At 42.9% G+C, this 26,696-nt stretch overlaps 1 protein-coding gene across 2 annotated transcripts in view; it reads right to left on the bottom strand.

The window, feature by feature from the left end:
- Mamdc2 (MAM domain containing 2) overlaps nucleotides 1-26,696 on the bottom strand; it is a 158,149-nt gene that overhangs the window by 39,568 nt on the left and 91,885 nt on the right. The window contains exons 6-10 of one of the 2 annotated variants that reach the window (XM_076918529.1): nucleotides 22,015-22,271; nucleotides 16,396-16,489; nucleotides 13,780-13,848; nucleotides 11,134-11,277; nucleotides 8,495-8,760 (exon numbers count right to left, since the gene is read on the bottom strand). In XM_076918529.1, coding sequence (XP_076774644.1) covers nucleotides 8,495-8,760; nucleotides 11,134-11,277; nucleotides 13,780-13,848; nucleotides 16,396-16,489; nucleotides 22,015-22,271 — 830 coding nt within the window. The remainder of the gene's footprint in view (nucleotides 1-8,494; nucleotides 8,761-11,133; nucleotides 11,278-13,779; nucleotides 13,849-16,395; nucleotides 16,490-22,014; nucleotides 22,272-26,696) is intronic. The other variant, XM_034521089.2, reaches the window with a different exon arrangement.

Below are 26,696 nucleotides of genomic sequence, written 5' to 3' on the forward strand. Positions count from 1 at the left end.
TGGTGCTATTTCATTATATACAGATTTCACTCCAAAAGATAAATACAAGCTTCAAAGGAAGTGACACTTGAGAAAGGCCCGGAGAAGGGTGAGCATCCCCCCCTGCCCCCCCCAAGCATAATGATCCCTGTGGAATTATCAGTGAGAGATACCTCCTGCTGCGGAAGGAAGATGGGGGGGGGTGAGGGTCTGACCTGAGGATTTGAATTCTGAGGTAGAAGACAAGGGGCAGCTTAAATGCACTGAGATGAAAGGAAGTCTTGCTGCTGTGGATAGACCGCAGGAGGTCAACATACTTTGCCTGTGTTTGTAAAAATGGAGATGGGGGAGTTGAGGAAATCCAACCTCAGAGGAGGCAGAAGAGTGACCTCAGGGGTGGAGGCTTGCAGGCTTGCAGGCTCTTGTACACTAAAAGCAAGGACAGTACTTCCTTTGCCAGAGTGATCAGGAGAGAAAGATGACAGGTAAGGATTTAGGGAGAAACAGAACCAAATGGTCAGATTGTTGTGTTTTATAAAAAAGAAAAGGAAGCCAGGGATATGTTTTGGTAGGGCAAGGTATGGTATGGGTGGAAGGGGGCGTTTGCATTCCTTCTAGGCTCCGCTCTACAGTTACCTGGCAACAGCCAGGAGTGACTGACTCACTATAAAAGAGACTGCTTGCCCCCTCCTCACTCTCTTCCTCTCTTCTCTTGCCCTCTTCCCCATCTGTCTCCTCTCTCTCTCCAGGTGCTCATAGCTGGCTCCTCCTCCTCCTCCTCTTCTTCCTCCTCCTCCTCCTCCCTTCCCCCTCCTTCTCCCCCTCTGTGTGTATGTGTGTGTGTCTGTCTCTCTCTCTCTCTGCCTTTCTCTCAACTCCCCTCCCCATGCCCTGAATAAACATTCTATACTATATAGAATAGCGTTCTATATTATATAGAACTCTATATGTGGTTGGCTGGTCCCTCAGGGAGAAGGGATGCTTCAGCTTGGGTCTGCAGACACACCCTTCTCTAACACCATACCCACCATACCACGCCTCAACCAAACATATCCCTGGCTTCTTTTTCTTTTTTTGTAAAACACAACAGGGGTTGCATGCAGAGGTGGGGCTTTTAGGAAGTGATTGGATTGTTGAAGCTGTGATTCCACAAATGGATTGGTTTGTTAATTGCAAATTCAGGTAGCCTGTTGGGAGGTGTCATAGGGTTTCTATTGCACCAAGATGAAAAAGCAAGTTGGGAAGGAATGATTTATTCCAGATCATAGTCCACCATCACTGGAGGAAGTCAGGACAGGAACCTGGAGGCAGTAGCTGGTGCAGAGTCCACAGAAGACTGCTGCTTACTGGCTTGCTTTCTATTGCTTGCTCAGCTTGCTTTCTTACAAAACTCAGGACACCAGCCAAGGGCTAGCACCACCCATCAAGGGCTTGGCCCTCCCCCACTGATTACTAATTGAGAAAATGCCTTACAGCTGGATCTCTTGGAGGCATTTCCTCAAGGGAGGCTCCTTCCTCTCTGATGACTCTAACTTGTGTCAAATTGACACACAACACCAGCCAGTACAGGAAGTGACAGAATTTTGGGAGATGAGGAGCATTCCAAGTGCTTTTGAAGCCCAGGTCTTGGCTCCAACTCCTCGTTACTGCTTTCTGGCTTTCAGCAGGTGAACCGATCAGTGCTAACATGCTCTTTGACGTGATGTTTGCTTCACATGCTCTGAGGGAGTCATCCCTTTAAATACAGCTAAACAGGACTCTCTAGTGGGACATTAGCAAGAGTTTCTAATATGTTACTGAGTCCTCCAAACAAACTCCTTTACCACAGAACACGTGTTCATTGGAACATATCTAATGTGTTGTACTTCTTGGTGCATTGATAAGATGGGCTGACACACGGTTTAGCTTTTGTTTTGGTCTTTTTAACCTAGTAGGGAAAATTATTTCTGTTTGGTTGGATGGGGGATTTCTCTTAAATGCATGCAGCTTTCAACGTCTGATTTTTAGTCTTAAAGCTGAGTAAGGACACAGAGTTAGAATGGTTTGCTATATTAATGCTGCTGAGCTGATCATTAACCCAGTCCTGGAGGAGACAGACTACCTACCTCGCTGTCCTCTCAAGTTATTGGCCTCTTAACACTCAAATACTTAGTTAACAAAGTACGGAATCTGTCCCTAACCTCAGTGCTTTTAATTAAATGGTTATTGAAGCATCTTTGCTAAAGGTAGTTGCAGGCAAGAAGTTACTCAGGACCTAGCCTCCAGGATACACAGACCAAACATCTGTAAAGTGTAGCATTTGAAGGCTGAAAGGCTAATGCTTGGGTGTAACCTTTATGGAATATCCCATCTCATTTCTGGCGTCTCGCCTCACAGTTTGGCTTTAAATAAAAGCATCTGAGAAAAAATCGTTGCCTCCATCTCTCCTTCCCTCCTTTCCTTCTCTGTCTCTTCTTCATTCACTCTCTTCCTTCTTTCCCTCCCTTCCTCCTTCCCTCCCTGTGTGTCTGTGTTGTATGTCTCTTTCCCTGTGTGCCTGTCTCCCTCTTTCTCCCTCCCTCTTTCCTTCTCTCCTTCTCTCCTTTCCTCCCCGTGTTTCTCTCCTTGTGTATCTTTCTCTCTGTCTCTCTCTCTCTCTCCCTCCCCCCTTCTTCCCTCCCTCCCTCTTCTCCCCTTCTTCTTCTCCCTCTCTGGCAAGCACCCTCTCATTAACCTGTAACCATAGCTGCACAAATTGCTCTCTCTCCCAGGTAACTTTGCTTCTGTTTTCTTTGTTTGAAATAGGATCTTATTGTAACCACAAACTCCCAATACTCTTTCTGCCTTAGCCATCCCCCCCAAATGTTGGAACTATGGGCGTGTGTTACTACATATGGTCCCAAAAATAATTCTTCCCACCTGCTCTCTACTCTGCAGAGCACTGTGCTGGTAGAGATAGGGGTCATGGGAGATAGAGTTTTATGGTTTATGAATCTTTGAAAATGTTTCTGAAACTTTTTTTTTTAAGAAAAGAAGGGGAAGGAGAAATGACTCAACCTATCAAGCACTTGCCACACAAACCTGACAACCTAAACTCACCTCAATACCAACATAAAAGCCAGGTGTGGGGGCAGGGTGTAGAGCTAGGAGGAGCCTGGGCCTTGATTGACAGACAGTCTAACCAAATAAGTGAGTTCCAAGTTCAGTGAGAAGCTTTTTTGGGTGGCAAACAAATGAGAAAGATTCCTGACCTCTGGCTTCACATGCACACACACACACACACACACATACACTACACACAAACACATCTCTGCACCTCACATATGTACACACACATACACATGTACACATGCAAAAGACTCATGGTTATTCACATCTTCCATTAATTGAAGAAGATCTAATATTGCTAAAAAATATGACTTAACTCTGACCTCATTTTCTACACCTCACAGCAAAAATCAAGATATAGAATTATCCATGCACTGAATAAATGCTGTGACCTAGAAAAACAGCCTTTGTTCTTTCTTCCTCTGTGTCTGTGTTGAGCTGGATTTAATAGTGTTATTTATGTGCTAGCTGACAGACTACAGACTCCATCTAATTTTATGTGATAAACAGAATGACTTTATGCAGCAAGTACTACCAGGTACCCCTTTTACATGGAAGAAAAGCGAAGGTTACATGGGTAACTGTCACATTACTAGCCTAGAGTGTGAAGCCATGAGTGACAGAGGACCCACAGCCAAGCACCGTAGGCAGTGTGTTGTGTCTCCCCTTCTAACCTACTGGTCTGCTGTATCTGTGAAGAACCACCTTGAATTCTGATCCCCTCCAGGAGCCAAACGTATGTCTACAATATGTCACTGGGGAATCAGTTTAATAAAGCCTTGGGTTTATTTACTTACCTAATCTGAGCGTTAGGGCTGGATTTTCCTTCCCACCCAATCATTTGACATCAACCAAGAGAGGATTGAGTGGCACATGAGTATTAAAATGGCATGTGTTCTCGAGTCAGTGAGCCCTGGATCCACTCTCAGCCTGACACTTCAAATCCATGGCACTGAACAGTGTCCTTTACTTTTGTTTTTCTAGGCAGGGTTTCTCTGTGTAGCCCTGACTTGTCCTGAAACTTGCTCTGTAGACCAGGTTGGCCTTGAATTCAGAGATCTGCCTGCTTCTGCCTCCTGAGTGCTGGGATCACCACCTGGCTCGGTGTCCTTACTTTTTTGCCAAAGTTTCCTGTTAGGTGTGATCGTAATCTTTTCCCTCCTTAGGGAAATTCACACAAGGTCGACAGAGAGGGTAAAAGCAGATAAGGTCCTTGTTTATACGAAAGCTGTACTTTCATAGGAGGGGAGATGGGTAATAAAAAAAAGTAAATGAAAAAAATTAGATAATTTTGGATTGGGCTAGGTGTGGTGCACAAAATGAGAGAATCAACATGTTGGGAATAATCTGAGGGTGAGGAAAGAGGGGATGAACTGAGTGGTCTGGAAAGTTCCTGTCTGAGAGGAAGCCCTTCATGTGAGACAGTGGCCTGGGAACCGGGGCATGTGGGAATTGCTGGGGAGGGACATTCAGCACTGAAGGGATTGTATATAAAAAGCCCATGAAGGCATGGCTCTCACACTCAGGGCCAGAGAGGAGTCCCATGGGACTGTGCACCTCTGAGCAGAGCGGAGGGGGTAAAGGTCAGCAGTGTAGGCAAGGACCAGATCACGTGGGCCTCTACAAGCTATAGCCAAACGGGCAGCTCTGTCCTGCATGTAGCCTGTGGGAGCGCTTTGTAGGTGAGATGGCACCTTCTGACTTCTGCTTCAGGAAAGTGATCTGACTGCTGGCTCAGAGCAGAGAAACTGCAGGCTGGGGTCACAGAAACTAGTGAGGTCTCATGGAACTGGGGTGAGTATGATGGTGATTTTGTGTGAGGTGGCGGCAAGTGAGTCGGAGAGAACAAATCTGGGGAGCCAGATTAATGTTAGAGAGCCAGTGTAATGATCTCGCCTGCGGTCTGAAGGAGAGCATGGAGAAACTAAAAATCCGATGTTCTAATGAGCTGAGATTTCAGCCTCCTCTCCTGTAAAAGGATTGTTGGAGGATCTTAAGGATTGATAGTGAGAGACTACACTGTTGGGCACAAAAATAGATATTCCATTAACAGCCACAGGCCTTAGTTTTGACCTAGGTTGACCCTGGAACATTCTAGAAGTCCCAGAAATTTCACTGCAGAATCTTAGTCATTATAAATTCCAACTACTATAAAAATGTATGTGGAGCTCAATATGCCCAGAAAAGTCTCTTACGATTCCTCCAGTTTAGAATAAGTGAAAATAAATATTGAGTGATCAAACTGCGCAGCCAATAGAAACTTCTAGATAAAATGTAACAGCTAACAAGCCTTTACTCTGTGCCTATTTTCAGTGCCTGTGACTTAACACTATTTTCTAAATGTGATGAGTGTTTGGAAAAACATACCTTCTGTGGACAGAAACCACATGTGGGGAACAATCATATAGGTTTGCTACTATACTTCTGAAAATCTTCTCTTGGAGGCATTGAAGGACACTTACACAAGGACTATACATCTAACTCTAGCTTCTTAGGCATCTGAAGAGCATCCATCCAAATCTGTGAGCATGCAGGAATGTCCCCCAGCATTTCAGAATGGGAGAGCTGAGCAAGGAACTTGCACTTTCCCAAATCTTTAGCCACTGAAAACCTGCTGGTCTGCCAATTCTGCATTTGGTATAGTTCAATTTCCCATACTATAGAAAATGAAACAAAGCACACAGACACTAAGAAGAAGAAGAAGCCAGGGGGCTATGTCAGGAGAAGGGTTCAATGTAACTCTGCTACAGAACGATAGACAGAGGGTAAAGAAGCAAATAGGGCTTGCAATTAGAGATTGACCACGTTAAGTCTTAGAATCAGTTTACAGAGCAATGGTTCTCATCTAAGGATGCCATGGCACCTCTCAGGGATTTCAGAAATGTGCAAATAATTGAGGTTGTAGCAATAACCATAAAAGTTTAAAATCCAATAATCTGAGGGTTGGTTCTATTCAAAGGAAGATTTGTCTGCCTTATGATGTCAACAGGGCCCCTGCTGGGATATTCTTTCAAGGTCAAGCACAGAGGGCTTAGCCGCAATGTAAGTGTATGTTTAGGTCATAACAATGTCAAAATAACTATATATTTGAGATGGGCAAAGAAAGCAAAAGAAAATTATAAGAGTGAGGATTTATTCATCTTATAAAGTAGGTGTAAACAAATAGTATCTAAAGTTTGACATTGAGGTATAGTAAAGTAATAAATTGTAAGAACACAAATAAATACAAATGAAAACTAGGGAAAAAAAGAAGCTCTTATGTTTTCATAGCAGAGAATTAGCAAACACAGTTAAGGTTAATGGAGGAAAACACTGCAAATCTGGAAAGAAACCCCTCAGGAAAAAAAAACCAGGAGACGAATTGGAGTTTGTGTTCAGGAGTAGAGGGCACTGGCTCTTCATTCTCTGTGTCCCTTGTCTTAACTAGCTTTCGGGAAAACATCACGTATAAACACGCCAATCCACACGTGTATATACCATAAGAAGCGAGCTTCAATTTCTCCCTATTTGCTGCATGAGTTATGAATGCTTCTCCCATTCTGAAGAGCTAATTCTTCCCAGCAGGAATCTTCTAGAACCTGGAGATTTCCATGTTGAACTTCCATCTAAATCCATGCCCAGTTCCTTTTAGGTGCTCTATCCTAATTCCTCTACCTTGACTGGGTCTGGCTCCAATTTCCCCTTCACTGGCTGAGGAACTTACATAGTAGCTGGGCTTCTTGGTGCTCAGTTTCCAAAGAAGAAAAGGGCAGAACCTCCGGGGCACCCTTATCTGCTAGGAGGTTTGTTCCAGCTTCATGGGAGTCAGGTAGCAGCAGAGACTCACTGTAAAGGATTGGGCAGACTCCTGAACAGCTCAGTACTAGGCAGTAGAGGTTATGGAGGAGAGGAGGAGCAGGGGTTAGAAGCCACTGTGGCTTGAACATAATTGACCTTCCAAACATTAGCTCTGCCAAGTCTGGATGACATTATTTTCGATATCAATCAGTAGAACCGCATTTATAACTTTCTGAGCAATCCTTGTAGGATAGTGACATTTACTGCGTGTCTTGCCACAGTCTTAGGCATCTCAGCCTATTATCACTTGTGACTTCAGACTCATGACTAGGATCTGAGATTCATTTCTCTTTTATATCCCTCATTTATATCAAACATATACAGAATAAATGGTGGTTTAATAAAGAAGCAGACACACGGATGAATGAATAAAGGCATGTAATTCCAAAAAGTGAACAAGCTGCTTATTATATTTTCTTTTAAAAAGCAACAAAATTGAACTTAAAGCATAACAAAAATTCTACTTTCTGATGCACCCTGATTATGTAAAACCGGTGTGTGTGTGTGTGTGTGTGTGTGTGTGTGTGTTGTGATAATTATCTGTTAGAGTTAAGTGATTGGTAATGGGAAGACAACTTAACTCTTTGAGATATTTAAGAGGAATAGAGAGCCTCGGCTTACCCAGTGCTGATAGATCAGAGAGGAATTCCACAACTGCACGTGCCAAGAGACATGTGTACAAAGAAAGATTTATTGGAATTGTCTAGTCAACAAGCTCTCCCGTGGTTTTAACCTTTCTTGGGTGACTTGGAGTTGGGGTAACTCCTGGATGATCAGCTTGCTTACCCATTCATTCAGTGATACTTACTGAACTCCCATTGTATGACACACATCTGGAAGAAAGGTCCTTTGTTTACTTTCTTTGGTCCTCTTTCTTACACAGAGAGGACATTCAAGAAAAATTTGTTAGTTGGCTGACAGGTTGAAATAAAATGATATTTTTCCCATACTAGTTTCATATCTTGTGGGTCACAGAATTTATTGCATCTGTGAAAGTTCTCTGAGTTTATGAGTTGTTAAGCCTGGGAGGTTACTGCCATTCCTCTGTATTCTTGATTTATAGGGTCTGTTTTTGTCTTCTCATTGCCAGCAAAATCAGCTGCTGATATAGTTCCCTGTGTCAGTCTCTGAGTGGGGTCAGCTGGCTCCATATTTCTAGTGAGCAGCCTGTCTTTATCCTGTGCTCTGCTAAAGCCTTGAGTGTTGACCTTACAGCCACAGTGAAGACTTAGACACTTCGATCTCATCTTTTAAAATTTCATCATTGGTGTGTGAGTGTGTGTGTGTGTGTGTGTGTGTGTGTGTGTGTGTGTTTAAGAGAGACACAGAAAGAGACAGAGAGTAGATGGAGGAAGAGGGAAGGAGGGAGAGAAAGAGAGACAGAGGAAAGGGGAGGAAAATTTCTTAGGTAGATATAATTCAGAAAATGCAAAAAATTTGAAGGTTTAACATGCATCTGTCTGGCGGTGGGTGATATGTGTCAAATGCAGGTTAATCTGAACAGAAGGATAAATACATCATCAGCTAAACAGAAATCAGTAATCATATCTAGCAGCTAAAATGGATACAAGTAGTGCAGGGTCTACTGTACCTTTGTGGGCATTGGCTTCTTAAAGCTGATTTCTGCTTGCATCCAAACACCCCTTGGGGACTCGAGCACAGACCAGATCTTCTCTTGAACCACATGGTTTTCTTCAAAGATATAAACGGCTAGGGTGTCACTCATTTTCAAAAACCCAAAGATGGCATAATGAAAGCGCACACAGTACTGCATGTTTCCTGGCAGAGAGGGACCGTAAAGCCTTCCGATGTAACCAGGCTGGGATGTAAACTTAGTGTTGGCCAGCAGGTAATGCCCTGTGAGAAAAACAAACCACTTACCACTGTGGTTCCCAACCTGAGGGATCAAGACCCCTTTGGGAGTCTTATGTCAGACATCCGGCATATCAGACATTTACATTATGATTCATAACAGTAGCAAAATTACAGTCGTGAAGTAGCAATGAAATAATTTTATGGTTGGGGGTCCCTACACACAGTATCAGGAAGGTTGAGAACCACTGACTTACTGCAACAGCAATGCAGAATGAGCTTACACAGTCAAGTGGAAACCAGTTAAGGCAATGAGGTTTTTCCTTGGAGACTACCTCCATAGGCTTTAAACCATAAAAGAGACTTTCTAATGTCTGTGGTTTAAGGACAAAAAAAAAAAATCTATACAATGTTCTTAGAACTAGATAGCAAATTAAACCTCTTAGAAATTCAAGAAAAGGTCATAAAGCAGTGTAGATCTTATGGTACACAGATTCAGATTCATGGCATTAAGTAGAAATTATACTTCTTTTTTTTTATAACATGCAAAAAAAAAAAAAAGAAGAATGAATGAACTTGGGCCTACTGGATGTTTTGTGTTGGGTAGCAGTCAGTGGCAGACAAAGAGTTCATTTCTCCTGCTCTATCTGTAGTGTCCTGTGGGGGGGGGGGGGGGGCGCGGAGGGAAGGCAGGCTAGCCTGGCATCACATGAGAGTTCTGGGCAGAACACACTGTTCTCTTGGTTCTTGGTATATCTACATATTAAACCCGTCCCTGAAAAATCCTGTTTCTGACCAGTTGAGCACTGATGCTCCCAGATGCTGCGGCTGTGTTCAGTTTTCTTGTTTCTTAGTTCTAAATAACAGGAGGGAATTTTTAGTAGCAATGGTCCCCTTACTACCAATCTTACCCACACGGTCAAGTTAAAGTGGATCCATGTATGTGAAGCTAGGCAGAACACAACAGTTTTTCCCTTTTCTGATCTGTTCTCAGACACTTCTCTTCATGGCCCAGTATTTGCTCTAGGTATTTTTAAAAACTCATCCAAGTCAGGAGAGTCAGGAGGCTTGCTCTCTCCCACACACAGGCGGGGCATGTGCGGACAGTGATAGGACTGTTGTCCTCAAGCCAGACTCTCAGGAAAGCCTCACTAGCCCCTGGATTCCAGACTTCCAGTCTCATGACATGACAGAAAGCAGCTGTTGTATAAGCCCCAGTCTGTGGTACTTTGTGAGGGCAATGGATAAATCTGGGTGGCCACACAACAGCCAGATGTGTTTTGTAACCTACATATCATCTTTCTGTTTCTGCTCAAAGCCGTTCAGCGGCTTCTTACTGCCTTTCTAATAACCCCCCAACAATGCTTACTCTGCTCTGCCAAACCTGTTGTCCATTATCCTCTCCATCTTCCTCATCGCTCCCCTCCCTACAGACAGCCTACCAGTTGGTGTGGCCACCCGTCTCCACACTGAGAGACCTCACAGATGCTTGTCCTCTGTAGCTTCTGTTGTAGAGACTACTCCTAAATCCCTGGCCAAAATTTCCTTCCTCTGTTCTTTCTCAGAGCACCGAAGGCCATCAGAACAGACCACCCCAAATGCGCCAAACATTGATAATTTTGAGCTGAAGGCCCTCGAGGAAGGCTTCTCTGCCTACTCACTTTCTATCTAAAGCAGGCCATCAAACTCCTATGAGCCAGGTACACATTCTGTTCAGTCAGTGTAGTAGAGACTGAGACTATGCCGAAATGGATCTGTACAAACAAATCCACTACGAAGCCCTTGTTTTCCATCAGTTTTCTCCATAGATTTCCCAGTCACTGTCTCACAGCTTACTCTCTCCCTTTCCTTTGTCTTGCTACTTCCCACAACTTTATCATTCTTTGTTTAAAATGATACATAAGCTTTCAGGCCTATGTATTTTTCTAGTCTTCATTTTCCTTGTGAAGGCTCCATGTGCATATAAAAATGTTACTAGAATGTCACGTTTTCCTCTTGTTAGCCTGCTTCTTGTCTGTTTAATTTTCAGCCCCAGCTACAGAAATGAAGAGAGAAGAGGACAAGTTCCCCCATCCCCCACACACATCCCTGCTATGCTTGGAATTATGTTAATTTGTATGTTTATCTATCATTTCCTTTGCTCACTGAAATGCAAATGGAATCCAAGTGGAATTTTTTAAAAAAAATATTCTATCTGAAATGAAGAGCAAAACAGCTTCCAAAGATTTCTCTACCTGATGAACTGGCAAATACTTTGGGTAGCGTAGTATCATAAATTGCAACTTTTAAAAATGGACAAACCTCACCAATTGTTACTTCTTTGTTCTTTCTCTTTTCTTATCTTTCTCTGGAATGAGGCTAACAAATGGTAATGGAGAGCAAACCCAGGATGTGTGGTCTGACAAGCCTCTGACTCACCTGTTCCCGTCGTGTGGTCTCCTGCCCGATACATGTTTGCTTTTACTCTTACTCTGGCCCAACCTGGACCCTCTTTGTCTTGATAAAAGTTGCAGAGGTCTTTCTCAAAATCGCAGCTTGTTTCCACAGCACTGAAAGGAAGCTCTGGGCAAATGAGAACCAAAGTTACAGTCAGCCCCGGATTCTCAGAGGACTCCATCAAACACTTGACAGATACGGCTACATCTGTGCCAGGGAGACCGAGGGACAGAGATACACAGCAAAATAGGCTGACAGGTTTAGCATCAAAACGGTGTTTTGACATGACAGAAAAATTGTTCTTTTCTCCTCTAAAAGGAGGGCAGGAAGCGGCTCTGATCACATTATCTACAGAAATAAACAAGTGTTAGTTTCAGAAGGGATTTCCTTTGAGAATGCAAAGGCTGTGTACATTTACTCAAAACTCTCAAATCGACTCCTACAACATTTCAAAGAAAGAAAAAGGAGATTTTTTTTTTAAAAGAGGCTCTTAAGTTCTAAGATGTGTTTTAGAAATAGTATTTTCCAGAGATAACTCCCCTTTGTTGACTAGTCTCTGCGTCAGAGCAGTTAGGATTGCCAGTAGCTGTAGGAGCTGCTGCTCTTGAGGAAAAGCAGCCCTTATCAGAAACCACTCGGTTCAGAACGCACACTGGGCTTTTCAGGGGATGCTGCTGTTTGGGCTTTGCTGTGTCCTGTTATCCTTTACAATGGTCCACAAGTGTCCCTTTGGCTTAGAATGCCCAGATGGGACAGAGTATGAAAGAGTCCTGTTCCCCTGGGAATAATGGTTGGTCCTATTAACACAGGATTTAGAAGCCTCCTCGATAGAGTTAGAGAGGCTGTAACCACAGCAGATTGGGATACTCAGTATGAGCCTAGTCTGATTGGTGAGAGACACAGTTAGGACATTTTAGGGCCAGAGAGATAAAGTGTGTTGTTTTGTATAGCTGGAAAGTCGTTTCTACAGAAACTTCCATTCTGGGAACAGCCAGCTGGCAATCAGGGCTTTTTAAGGACCAGACTATGTTCTCAGTTAATTTTCAAACCAAGAAAGTACTCATGTGGGCAGAAGAACACAGCCAGATTAAATGGTCAAAAGAATCATTCAACCAAACGCTACAAGGAACCCAAGATTCAGTTTTGAACCAGAAAAACACATAGCTTTAAAAAACCAGGTGGAACAGTTGTATGCTTTGTGAACTGATAACATTGTATCAGTAGTAAATTTCCTGAACTTACTTATTATTCCATAGTTACACTGCAGATACATAGTGAAATAATTCAATGTATACAGGAGTACAGTGTTCTTCAAGGCCGGATAAGGCAAAGGCTAGCCCTGCCTAATGCTATCAGTTTGTAGATCTGAGGAAAGTCTAGGGAGTTCCTCACCAAATTCCCATATTCCAGAAAATTTTATCTGAGTTTGAAATGTTACAAAAGAATTTCCATAATATCTACCCCCCTCTCCTTTTTGAGCGACTAACAGTGCATCACAGAAAAAGGAATAAGAAACTGTTCCCACGTAACTGGAACATGGTGGCAGTTTGGTCACATGCCCAAGCTTGATAGTGGAAGAGAAAATGAGGGCTGAGCGCTCTGAGCCCGGTGAGTCACCCACATGCTGTTCTGCCCACTTCTGCCAGGACGAGGGTGGATCTTTATGTCCAGGAGACAAAGCCTGAGAAAAATTAATATGATGCCACACACACCAGGACCCTCCAGCCTTCTCCCACCGATAGTGGAGAGCAGAAGAAACCTCACCATCTCAATTCTTAGCCAACCTCCCTCTACCTGGTAATAAAAAATGATGAAAAATTCAAAATGTACAGCCAGCTATGTAGCTCAGGAGATGGTGAGGTACTCCTAAATACCTGGCACAAAGGGATGATCAGGTCAGTGAAGTCATTCATCAGGAATGAACCTCAGAGCAGCACCCCTATGTGACAGCAAGAGAATCTTGACTCCTTTATTAGGTCTGTAAGAGGGCAGAGGTACTGCTGAAATTCAAAAGCAGCTTTATTTAGAGCAGATGAGATGGAGAATCAGCCATAGTGGTCTTCAGTTGGTGAATAGGCACGTGAGCCGTGGTACATTTATTAAGACAATGAAATATACTCAGTGCTAAAATGATCTATGGAGCCATGAAGAGACCTGGATGAAACACAAACGTGTAATATTACACATGAAGGAAGCCAGTCTGAAAACACTGCATACTGTATAACTTCACAACCACAAGGCATGACAGAAAAGGCAAAATTAGGGAGACAAGGGAAAGGCCAGTGGCTGTGGTGGGATGTGGGAGGTGAGCCTGTATTACACCGTAATGTTGGTTCATATTAAATTTTAAAAAAGGGAAAGTATCATCAAAGTGTCATCATGTAATTACTTGCTTTCTGACATTTGAACTTTTTAGGAATGAAGGTATTTTTTTCTGACAACCTCATTAGCTGGAATGCAGTACAGCCTGGGAAGAGCAGTTGACATGTTTGTACCCCCCTTTCCCTGCTCCATGGAACTCCCGGAGAGGATCTAAGTACCAATGCTGTAACTAACAAACTCCCCAGCCCTGCAGTGTACTACAAGAGACAAGCACAGGACACAGTATACACAACGAGGGATGCAAACCTTGGACAGTAGTTTTATTTCCCACGAGGAATCTTAAACTCGGCAGAGACAGAGACAGTTCAAAGCTGCCTGTGAAAAGAGTGAATGTGGCCAGGACCTAGACTAGAGAACCATGACAACCCAGTGGCTGGGCCTCGGAATAAGCAGCAGGTACACTTTAGGGTACTGGAGACAAGGAGGATGTCAGCAACTTCATCTCCAGTTTAGGCAGCAATTGGAATGGAGTTTTCAAACTAGATAAGAACTCTGGGCAGCATCCAGCTGTTGGTAAATGGTCTCTGTCGGCTTCAGTAGTCTTCTGAAGAGTGTCTATGAGTAACCATGAGTGTCAGGGTCCTTGCATTCCCTGGCCTGGGTGTAGAATGGAGAGAAGCTTGGACCTGTATATGTCACAGCACTTTGGAGTTGGGTATTGAGTTAGGCCTTCTAGAAGTAGACAGGGAGGCAACAGTGTAGACTCCCAGGGGTATTTTAACTTTTTGACGCTGTGATACAATGTTGCCATCCCAGCACCTCCATGATGGTTCACAACCACTTGGAACTAACAGTTCTGACACCCTTTTCTGTCCACAGTTCTGACACCCTTTTTTGCCCATAGTGAGCACTTCATACACGCACATATGTACCCGCAGGTGAAACACTTGCCTACATAAAAATAAACAAATCTTTTTTTAAAAAATTACATGACAAGGTCACACAGCTTGTAAGTGTGAGGAAAGAGATGAGAATCTGAGTTCCTAGTTCTTGGGTCATAATACTAAAATGATGCAGTTAAGCGATTTTTAAAAGTAAGGTTGGCACAATGAGGACTTCTAAAGGCTAATATAAATAAAGACTACTGTATGAAAAGCACATGTGGGTTCCTGTAGGGAAAGGGGCCTTGTGTGAGTGAATTACACACTGACACACTGAAGAGACACTGGTCCTCTCAAGTAGTCTCATTTTGCTGGAATTTTTTCCCCCTGTTCACCGGTCAGACCTATGTTATGGGGAAGTGCTAACATACATTCAGTATCTCTTCTGAAGCATCTGCAAGATTGCCTTTGTTACCTCCTGGTTATTTCTATATCCCACCCTACAAAGAGTTAGGTGGGTAGATTAGGAGGTAGAGTACTTGCCTCCCTTGCATGGGGCTCTGGATTGATTTTAACTCCCCTTAAAAAATTAGAATTAGTAAACCACCAACAACAAATGTTTAAGTTAGGGTTTCACTGCTGTGAGGAGACACCATGGTCACAGCAACTCTTGTAAAGGAGAACATGTAATTGGGGCTTCCAGTTCAGAGGTTTGGTCCATTATTTGGCAGGAATCACAGTGGTACACAGACAGAGATGGTACTGGAGAAACAGCTAAGAGTTCTACATCTTTAGGCAGCAGGAAGAGAGGGTGATACTGGGCCTGGCTTGAGCATTTCGACCTCAAAGCCCATCCCCAGGAACACACTTCCTCAGACAAGGCCATACTCTTTAATAGTGTCATTGCCTATGAGTTTATGGGGGTTGTTTTCATTCAAACCACCACAAAAAAGTCCTTAGTTTCTGCAAATTATGCTTCTCTTTCATTTGGGAATGAGAGTTTAGCTCAAGTGGGAAATATTATCTTAGTCTACTTGATAAGATATAGCTGAAAGCATACTACAGACCAGTTTTATCTTAAGAGAAAGTCAGGCCGCAAAGGTCAGCTTCCATAATGATTTCCCATGCTCCAGATACAGAAAGAATGCTTGTTAGTAAGATGGGATGGGCACAGTGTTGCCCTGGGTGTTGTGAGGAAATGAATTTACTGAACAGTAAGGTCAACTGCATTTAACTGTGTCATTAACTGCTGGCATCCTTATTGTAAAACACTTGTGTTTATCCATTTTCCCAGAAAATGAGAATTCCTTTTTTTTTTTTTATAAATGTCAAAGTTACGGAATTTTAATTTTTGCTCTGATAAAGTTTTGTGAGGGTTCACTTTGAAAAAGAAGTTAATTAACAGCACATATTGTTTAGCCAAAACCATTCCAGAGATATCTACTAATACACAAGGACATTATGAATCTTGGAGACTTAAAAATTAGAGTTTTTATAATTTTTTTCCCTTTCCCTTCTTCTGGCCCCTGCTCACTCCAGCCCAAAGTATACTGTGGCTATCTTCAGATACCCATATGAGGGTATCAGATCTCTGGGATTTGAACTCATGACCTCCTGAAGAGCAGTCGGCGCTCTTAATCACTGAGCCATCTCACCAGCCTGAGTTTTTATAACTCTATCCAGTAGGTTGTAAGGGTTTTTCCCCCCTCAGTCTATTGAGGTATTCATTTATGGAACTAAGGTATTATTTAAAGAAGTAAGTGAATTTAGGTAAATTAATATGTAAGTTTTCCTTTGCGAATAGGGAGAAAAGACCAAGTGTCTCATGAAAGCTTATGTATAGTATCAATGAAATTAAATTCACTATATGAAAGATCAAAGAGGGTAATAATTTAGCAAAAATGATTATTCAGTCGATGACCTTTTAAAGACAAGGTAAGACAAAAGGTGAGGAAATTAAAGACAGTTTAAAGCAAGTACCAATTCTGGGCATCTGAAGAGGCAGGCACATTCCAGATGAGAAAGAGTAAGCAGGACTTACCTGTCTGATTTTGGCAGTGAACAGGAGAGAATGAAATATCATCCAGGGCAACATAGCCTCCTTTGGGACCATTGAAAGCCACTTCAAAAATAACCTGGAAGGGACAATGACAGCTTATCATATATTTACGTACTTTCTTGTTCTTACATGATTTAAAATGACACATTTGATCAAGTCAACTGAGGCCAAGTGACAAGGACTCATGCAAGTCTTTTCCACCATGTAAGTGTTTGGTCAGGACCCCACTCAACCTACAGCCTCTTTCAAGGAAAATGAAATCGCTAGGTTTGCCTGCTGAAACGTTATCTCCTGAGGTCTAAATCTCAGTTCGATGATATTAGAAGGTAAGCCCTTTGGGGAAGTGATTAGCTCACAAGGGCAAAGCTCATTGATGAGTCTAGTGAGAAGAGTCCAGAAGAACTTTCTTCTATGTGGAGACACAATGGAAGATGCCATCTGTTCACTGGGAAAAGGACCCTTGCCAGGATGGATCTGCCAGTACGTTGAACTTGGGTTTCTCAGTTTCCAAACTGTGAGAGATGAATTTCTGATGTTTATACGTCATTGAGCTTATGGTATTTTGTTGTGGCAACCTAGCTGTAATGGATCAAGACACTTGAAACTTGTATTTACTGGGCATCCTATCCCCCATTCCTAGAGTACCAGCTAGCATGCCTAAGGCATTTCTGACAGATTCCAGAATTGATTGACACCATGGCCTTCACCTACAGGAAAAAGTCAGTAGAGAAAACAAATTAGATTCTTCCATTATCTACAGGAAGCTAACCTCTAATATGTCTGTGCCCCTTGCCCCATACAGCATTCCACAGTAGCCAGAGATGAGCGCTGTGACTAGGCCTTTCCAGCCATGGTCCAATGGATTCACAAAGACCACGAGACAGTGATAGCTTCACTTTCTTATCTCTCACTCACTAACTTTGAACTTTCTGTCGGAGACAATAAGGCAGCAGGTATGATCAGCACAGGTCCACTTTGTGTCAGGAAAACAATCCAGGTGTGCAGTCTATGTTGTGTGAATTCACAGCTAAGGTACATTGTGGGTCATGGCTTCAAACTTAAATGCATTCCGGGGCCTGGAAGGTATGAAGTTGCATGCAGTCTGTGATGCAGACTCTTGAGAGTGGAGAAGGCAAACCTATGTAAAAAAGACTGCTGCTACCCAGTGTCCTCATCCCTAGGATCTCAGTTTGTTACCCCATTGGAGAGTGAGGTTTTGCAAATGTAGTTAGGATGAGATCATACTGTAGAAGGGCCAGTCTCTATTTCAAATGACTGATGTTCTTATAGTGTTTATAAAAAGTAAAATTTTGATGTGTACACTCCTCCCATCTCCAACACAGACCAAAGACATTGCAACTGTTAGGAGAAGGGGAAAGATTTCTTCATACAGAGCAGGAAGACTAAGAAGCTCTTTCCAACACGGGTCTGCAATTGCAGCCCACATGCCAGGGTTCTCTGTTCAGAAAAGTCTGTGTTTATTTTCCTTTTGTAATGCAACACATTCCTTTTGATTTCGCCAGCACCGATTTCTTTTCTTGGCAATTAGTAAGAGCAAACAACCCAAATGACAGACTCAGACTAATGGAGCAAAATCCCACAAGTGTGGCTCCAAAGATGAACGGTATGGTTAGTAATACTCCGTAATATGACTTCTGAGTGCTGATTAAAAAAAAATCAGCAATGCTCTATTCATGCAAATGTTGTACAAGAGTTTATGTTGTACAAGAGAAGTTGGTAAAAGGATGGACTGGGTATTAGGACTATCTTGTACCTCACTGGTACAAATTGGCATAATTATGCTCTAATTGTATTTTGAGAGAAAAGTTTCATTTTAACAGGAAGGGTGATGTGTAGGAGGAGCTAAGGTGGGAGGAGTACTGAGAGGAAGAAAAGGAGTAAGAAGAGGAGAAGAAGGAGAGGAGAAGCTAGGTGATGAAAGAAAGAAAGAGGGGGGAGACAGGGAGGCAGATATTCATGTATTTCCACCAGTCAAAGATAGGTGTTATATCTAGGTTGGTCAGTGGGTTACACCTCTGATTGAACAATTCCAAACATAACGCTTATGATTAACATTATTTTAAAACAATGTATAAATGCAAAAAGGAAAAGGGTGCATGGGATAGGGGTTTTCTAAGGGGGGGATGGGGAAAGGGGATGGCATCTGAAGTGTAAATAAAATATCTAATAAAAAATAAAAAAATAAAAAAATAAAAAAACAACAACAAAAAACAAAAAAACAAAAACAAAACAAAAACAAACAAAAAAGAGAAGTTGGTAAAGAAAACACCATCCGTGTATGTATGTGTACACACACACACACACACACACGTGTGTATGTATGTGTATGCAAGTGCATGCACATGTGTATACACGTGCCTGCCTGAATATGTATTAACATGTGACTCATTTGACTTTAATAGAAGGACTATGTTCTGGGGCAGCATTTCTTTTCCTTCTTGTAACCAAAGTCATAGAAAAATTTCCACTGTGCTGTAAGAGCAAATCAAACCCTGGCCAGACTTTGTGACAGGAAATAGCACACATTCTACAAAGGCACTGTGCTCTCTCTGGGGCTGTTTGGGGTTGGGGAGATGAGAGGGATATGAAGGAGGTGGAGGAGTGTCAGGCACACCAGCAGCAGGCAGAGCACATTGGAAATGGAGACCAAGCCAGCCTTCTCCAGTTCTGCAGCAGGCTAGCAGATGGCGCCACTGAAAAGCAGCCAGAGGAATAAGCCACTTCTGTTCTGTAAAGGAATCTGGAGAAGATACTGCAGAGAGTACAAAGTGAAACGGGGTACTCAAAGTGAAACCATGGCAACCAAAACTCTTCTTATAGCTAGGTGCAAATGCTCATAGCAGTCTTACACACATAGCAACTATGATGCTGCACCCCCAACTTACAGCCTGGTGGGGACCTCAGACAGACTGAAGCTCTTTCTACAGCTGTATAGTAGGTTTTAGTCTAGGAAGTTCCCTAAGCTTTCTGGCATCTCTCAGCTGTGTGACCTAGAAAAAAAGATGTTAGATTTCTTGAACATTTCTGTTTCCTCCTTTGTCTTATGTGAATATGGGGATAGTTTTATGTATGTACCTCAGTGGGCACTAAGCATAGAGACTATTTACAAGTTCTGAAAAACACACATAGCTACAGCTATGGATTTGGATATGTGATTATAGAACACCAAGATTTGTTTCAAATTAAGGCTGTAATAAGTTTAAATCTGATTTTATAACATTGTTTTTCATTGCAAAGAAGAAAGTAAGTTATGGGTTTTTGTTTGTTTATTTGTTTTTGTATAGAAAATTCTTTAAAATTGATCTGGTGTGTGTTTTCCTGTAACCAAGCCAAGATGCTGAGTATGGCAGCCCAACCCTCCAATTAGCAGCTACGGGACTCTTCTCTTGCTGCCTGAATTCTTTGAGCCAAAGGACTATCAGTTGAATAGCCAGCCAGACTACCCTTGTGCCAGCATGGGTTGGCTTGAATGCCTGGAGGAGAAAACTCCACCATGATCACAGAAGATTGCCCAGCCTTTTGAAGGTGCAGCTTCATCCAGGGCTGTTGGACAGTTTGTATCAGACTTTTTGGTTTCCCATGTCTTAGTGAATTCTAGATGACATTACAACCATTTCTACCTAGGTGCATTTCCCTTGGTGGCTTCTGTGACTGGTGCTAAAGAGGCAAGGTTGTGATTGATTTAAATGTAAGCCCCCATGTTTGTGCTGAGAGAAACAGGGCTAGGATTGGTTCCCCAGATTTAAGCAGGATGCTCAGTCTCTCTTAGGGAATCGGTTTGGCAACTTTATTCCGTGAGACCTCCCTTGCTGTTGTAGACCCAGTAAAAGCTTTTCTCCAGTTATCTCTTCTTTTATTGAGTGAGTAACAGGAAGAAAAAAGCAGCAGACAGCAGAGTGGTGGCGATGGTCTTTAAACCACAACTGGTGAGCAGTAAGGAGGCTGAGTTGTAAAGGGAAGGTAGCTGGCACCTGACAACTGGAGAAGCAGCATCTAAGCAGCTGGAGAGTGGCTGGCAGCAAGAAAAAGGCCACGGAAGTAGAGATACGGGCTGGGGGGAGGTGGGGGGATGAGAAGAAAGCAGAAAGCAGAGAGTGAAGAGGGATAAAATGTCACAGGGTCCTCAGAAGAGAACATGCAGGGCTTGGTTGCTGGAAGAGTTTCAGAGAACTGGCAAGTCTTTGAGACCAAGGGTCTTGGATGCTGGGACTTAGCTATAACACTGGCTGGTATAAACAGCTGAGGACAGTGACTTCCTAGGCCTACAGGCAAGGGCAACATTTATAGGGCTCAGCTCAGGATACTAGAGGTAGGCACAAGAACCATTGTCAGGTGCTTCCTGCTTCCATTGTTGGTGCCCCACCTGCCTTCTGCTGCCCATCACTGCCACACAAACTAGATGGAAACTAAAACCTCTAAAAAATTAGTCCCCAAAGAGTTTCTTTTTGCTCACCTAGATTTCTCTTTGGGGAAAGCCAAAGAATCCCAGGTGACTGAGCCCCCTGGGGTAGAGAGGTTCAGGAAAGAGTCATATTCAGGCTCTGAGCTCCCCTTTCGAACTCTCCATGGCTATAGCACAAGATCAGAGGGAACATGCACCAGAAAACTCAGCTGGTGGAACTGGCTTCCACACTTGTTCTCAGAACAATAATTTTGATAGAAATGAAGATAATGAGAGAGGAAGGAAGAGGATACAAAAAAAAAAAAAAAAAAAAAAAGGAAAGAAACGAGACTGAGAAGGGGAAGGGGATGGAAGAAAAAGATTAAAGGGCTGGAGAGATGCCTTGCTCGCTAAGAGTGCTTGCTACAATAATGAGAAAGACAACAATTTGGATCACTGCACCGCATAGCAAGCCAGGTGCTCCAGAAGAATGCCACAGCTCCACCTCTAAGAGATCAAATGCCCTAGTCTGGCCTCCGTCAGTGCCAGTGCTATCGCTCTGGCTCCCTCCCTCTAAAAGATTCTAACAGCAGGGTGTACTTCAGGAGTAGGAGGGAAAAGGGGATGTTGGTCTGTGGATACAAAATTACAATTATACTAAAATAGTACAGTTAGGTTCTTAATGCACAGCAGGCCAAGTATAATTAATAGTGATACATTGTACATTTCATAAGACCTAGAAGGATTTTAAATGTGGTCACTCCCAACAAATAATAAATTTGTTTGAGGTGATACATATGCTAGCTCTTATGATTTGATTACCACACATTGTATACGTGAATCAAAACATCACATTTTATTACACAAACTGGTATAATGTTTTTTATGTTTTGTTTTTATTTTTTGAGACAGTGTTTCTCTTTGAAGCCCAGGCTGTTCTGGAACTTTCTCTGTGGACTGGGCTGGCTTTGATCACACTGAGATCCACCTGTCTCTGCCTCCCAAGTACTAGGATTAAAGGTTTGTACAGTGCCCAGGTACAATGTTTTTTCCTAAATTAAAAATAAAAAAAATAAAGTCAATGTGTTCTTATCTTCAAAGTAAGGACTGAGGTTGGTAAGAAAGTACAGTGAAGTGATCTGTGTGTGTGTGTGTGTGTGTGTGTGTGTGTGTGTGTATACAGATCCAGGCTCACCTACCTCCATGGGGTAAGGAGCACTGAACTCCACCTCTGCGAGGTTCCAGGCCGCATTGCCTGGGCTGTCCACTTTCCAAATCTCCTCGTATAGGCCAGCCATGTCCCGAGTGTAAAGAGAGAAGACATTGTCATTCCCCTGCTGACGCTGGTAATAGAATGAGAGGCAGCCAGACATGGGGGCTGTGGTCACTGGGGAGATGAGCTGAGCCACTTCCTGGAAGTGCTTGACATAAACAGAGTCCACGTACATGTAGTGGCCTGGAAATCACACAGACAGAATAGAGGGTAAGACAGGCTGGTAAGCTGCAGATGGACACACTTCAACACAATCCATTGAAAGGGGTGAGGAGAAAGTCTGATCAGGAGTGTGTAAGTGTCATAGCTGGGAGATGGACACAGAGGTGTACTGCACCCTGCAATGCAAATGCCAGATGAGATGCAGTTTAAATATCCCTTTACTTTTGATTGAAGTAAATTTTTTTTTTTTTTTTTTTTTTTTTTTGGTTTTTAGAGACAGGGTTTCTCTGTATAGCCCTGGCTGTCCTGGAACTCACTTTGTAGACCAGGCTGGCCTCGAACTCAGAAATCCGCCTGCCTCTGCCTCCCAAGTGCTGGGATTAAAGGCGTGCGCCACTACTGCCCGGCACTTGATTGAAGTAAATTATCCTCACAGGAAAGATGTGTCCTGTTCAAAGTGTCTGCATTTTCACAGACGAATCCATCACTATATCAGATGTGATCCCGTCTCAAGCCTTCTTTGCGTTATAAGACATCAAGACTGTACTGTCTTTTATTTGAGGGGCATGGAGAGACACACCTGGACATATTTTTACAACACACATCGAATGCATACTGTGTGTCTGAGTGATGCTAAGAGTGAGTGCTTGAAGGCAGGGTAAGGTCTGGGCGTCTGAACTTGTGATGGCTTTGTTGACAGACTCTGGTGATCACAGCACCTAGCAGACTTATAGCTACTAACACCCACTAAAGGCTGAAACAGAAACAATATGGAGACTAGGTAAGAGCTTTGATTTACCATTTCCTTGATGAGGTACTAGGACCTGAGCAGATTTATGAATTTGTTGGGTCTCTAGAATGAGAATAACGCCATCTTTTGCTACCCGGATGAGAGAGCTCCAGGAACCCCTGGGATATTAAACTGTGTGAATGCTTAAGTCCTTCATACAAAGTGGACTAGCATGTATATGTAACCTATACACATCTTATATGCTTCTAAAAGTTATTTATTATCTATTTATTTAAGAGCCTTGCTATGTAGCCTTAGATGGGTTCTAATCTCCAGTCCTCTTGCCTCAGACTCCAGAAGACTACAATTACAGGCATGCACCACTACTCCTAGTTTCCGTTCATTTATTTATTTATTTTTTACAGTGTTATGAATCAAACCTCTAGCTTTGTACATGCTAAACAGGTATTCTGCCACAGGGCTACATCCTCAGCCCTCCTTATATATTTTAAACCACTTGTAAATATACCACTTAAAATATTTATACAATGTAATTACTTATTCTTAACTATTTAGTGGGTAGTAGCAAGAAAGAAGTCAGCAAGTGTGTAACACACACACACACATACACACACACACACACACACACACACACACGGTCGTTTTTCTGATATTTTTGGCCCACTGGTAGTTGAACCCACAGATGTAGGCAACTGTACTTTTCTCATAGGGTTAATATGCGTATGAAATGAGACTATTATGAAATGTGCTTATTGTGTGCCTGACATTGTATAATTGTTCAACATGATTATAAGGAAACAGCAATACCATTTATGAATCCAGAACTGTTCTTGTCCCATGGTCTGTGGTTTTATAAAGGGCAGCTATTCTCACTATTATCAACTTTGTATACATTTATTTAGGTTATGATGGAGAAGAGCTATTCAGTGTGGCTTGGACAGATTTTTTTTCTATTTATAAGCTCAGAATAGATATACCTTTATTATTATTTTCGTTTTTCAGGATCTAGTGCCTGCTTCATAAGAGATTCTCTTATTTTGGTGAGAAAGCAGTAAGAATAGTAGGAACAATACAACATTGGCTTTGTTTCTGCCTCCTGTGTGGAGGTTATCCAAACCATGACAACAGTCCTAGAAGAGTGGTCACCCAAGTGCCCCTCTTTCTAAGACAATTGTGTTGTCCAGCCAGACTAGTGAATTATCCTAATAATGGAGAATGTATGTGACCATAAACAACTCGCTTCTTACACAAGTCTATTTACTAAGAATCCTCAGAGTGAAAGTCCTTGTTGCCTCTCGGTATATGTCGTTGTATGTTGTAAGAGCGAAACAGCACTCCTTTGCAAGGTGCTACTGCCAGGAAGGGAGAGCTGTAAGATTTTGTTTTCTTATACCACACTTAGTGGGCACAGAGGTGGGCCAGAGTTCTGCAAGAGAACTTGCTACGGGCACTGAAACTGGCTTGTCAGTCTCAGCTGTGCCACCTGTAGATTCATGACAATGTTCCTACCAAGAACACACTATTTCACGCTGCCCCTAGCCAGTGAGCCAGCAACCAGGGACACTACAGCTGGGCCATTCTCCTGGAGGCCTGGCCTCTCCCCTTTCTCGGGATCTGCATTTTATACTGAAGGTGTTCTTCACTCAGGGACACATGACATCTGTGGCCACTAGGCACTCTCACTTTTCCATATGGTACGCAGATTTTTAGTATATGACAGCATCAGCATAATGATGAAGTCATCTGGGATGAACTTGTTATTTTTGTTTCTTCATTTTCCTTTGACAATAACTAAAGTTGAAGCACTGTCATGGAACCTTACAAACTTCGTGGCTCCTACATCCATGTACCTGCTCTATTAGTGAGCTCTGATGACAGCTTCTGCCTTGGTTCTTCACAAGCGTCACCCCACCCCATGTCACCCCACCCCCCAGTGGGGTGTCCATTTCTAATGGAACTCAAATCGACACAGCCTCGAGGAGGGAAACCATTCTGCCCAATAAGAGATGATCTCTCTCCAGCAAGTCTAGAATGCTCTTGACAGATCCACTTGAAACAACCCATTCTACTCCTGGAGTGTGTTATTACTGTGCAGAGCTAGAGAAATCCCTTACCCACAGCCCCATGACAAACGCATCTCCTTTGCAGTTGACAGACATCAGATGGTCAAGGATGGTTACTCATCTGCTGTTTGGATACTGTTTTTATCCTTGCACTCGTGCTTGAACTGCCTCCTCAGCAGCTCATGCTCACAGTGCTGAGCCCAGCAAACCACAGTCACATTTCTGGTCCAAGGAGCATCCAGAAAACAAAATGTGCCTGGCCTAAAGCAAGTCAGGGAGGTTGCTGTGACTGCTACCAAGATGGCTGACACTGAGTCTCCCATGGAACCACGGGCCTAGACCACAAGCACTTGCCCTTCTTCTCCTCTCTAGTATTCCTTTGTTGACACAGTTGGGCACTGTTTACTGACAACCTGAGTAACATGAGATTTCTTACCAGGGAAAATAAAAAGACAGCTCATCACAAGTTTATCATCCGATTTAACAAGGCTAGGATGACCTGTTCAGGTGTCTGCTACAGAAGGCCAAGCTGGGAAGTGACAACACCCTGGCTGAGCACATCTCTTGTGAAATCTACTCTGAGCAAGAGCAGCTGGGGACTAGTTGGGGGTGAAGGGTGGTCACTGTGCCTCTGACCACAGGAAGGGAAAAGGTAGCTTGGTGTTCTTAGAAAATCATGTCTATTACCTGGCATTATAGGAGTTTTCTTACCCAGCTCAGGCCAACCTTCCTATGTGGCTCAGGGTTGTTGAGTTTCTACTAACTTAGGGAAAGATAATCTTAATGACTTTAGATCAAGATTTGGGTACAAGGAAACTTGGTTAGATACGAACCTACTATGGGTGTATTCTAGGGAAACAAAATCTTTATAATCAATCCAACCATGGCCAGAATTAAAACTTTAGGCCAGGCAGTTCAAAAATTCATTCCAACTTGAATACTTGAATTGGTAGTACATTCCAACTTCGAGGAGGCCTTGACAGGAAGATCACAAATTTGAGGCTAGCCTAGGCTATGTAGCGTACAATGAGAGATGCTTTCTCAAAACAAACCAACCAACCAGAAAAACCAATTTAACTAAAGATGAAAGAGTGTAAATAGAGACAATGGATTCCCCACAAGACTAAGAATCAGCTGCTTTGCCACACTCAGATAGGAAATCGATCTACTTGTACCCAACGCTTAGTTATCCACTTAAAACCCCAAGGTTTCTGCAGGCAAGACAGCTGTCAAGTTCAGTAGAAAGACAGTAATCCCTGGCAATACCAGTTGAAGCTTAGGCCTCCTGAGTGATACCTGAGTGTAGTCTGTGCACTTGCTTCTGAAGAAAGCCTTCCTTCCGCCTTACAGCAGCCCTTTGTGTTAGTGAAACGTTTCAGGTGACCTTAGTGGGTCCTCATAAGTAATCATTTCTCCATGGGTCAGAAAAAGAACTTAGAGGACAGTTCCTGAACAGACTGGCTGCCTAGAATTTTCCTAAAGATTGCACACAGCTTGACCATAGTACCAAAGCAGTTTCAGACTCAGCTAGGATTCATCTTTCTTTGGCCACATTTTTGGTTCTAGTTGTTTTTGTCTGCTTCAGTTTTGTTAGTTGCCTGGACTAGCTGTCTCCTGGTGCCACTTGGGCTG

The sequence above is a fragment of the Arvicanthis niloticus genome, chromosome 1 (assembly GCF_011762505.2).
Source record: "Arvicanthis niloticus isolate mArvNil1 chromosome 1, mArvNil1.pat.X, whole genome shotgun sequence".
Classification (NCBI taxonomy): domain Eukaryota; kingdom Metazoa; phylum Chordata; class Mammalia; order Rodentia; family Muridae; genus Arvicanthis; species Arvicanthis niloticus.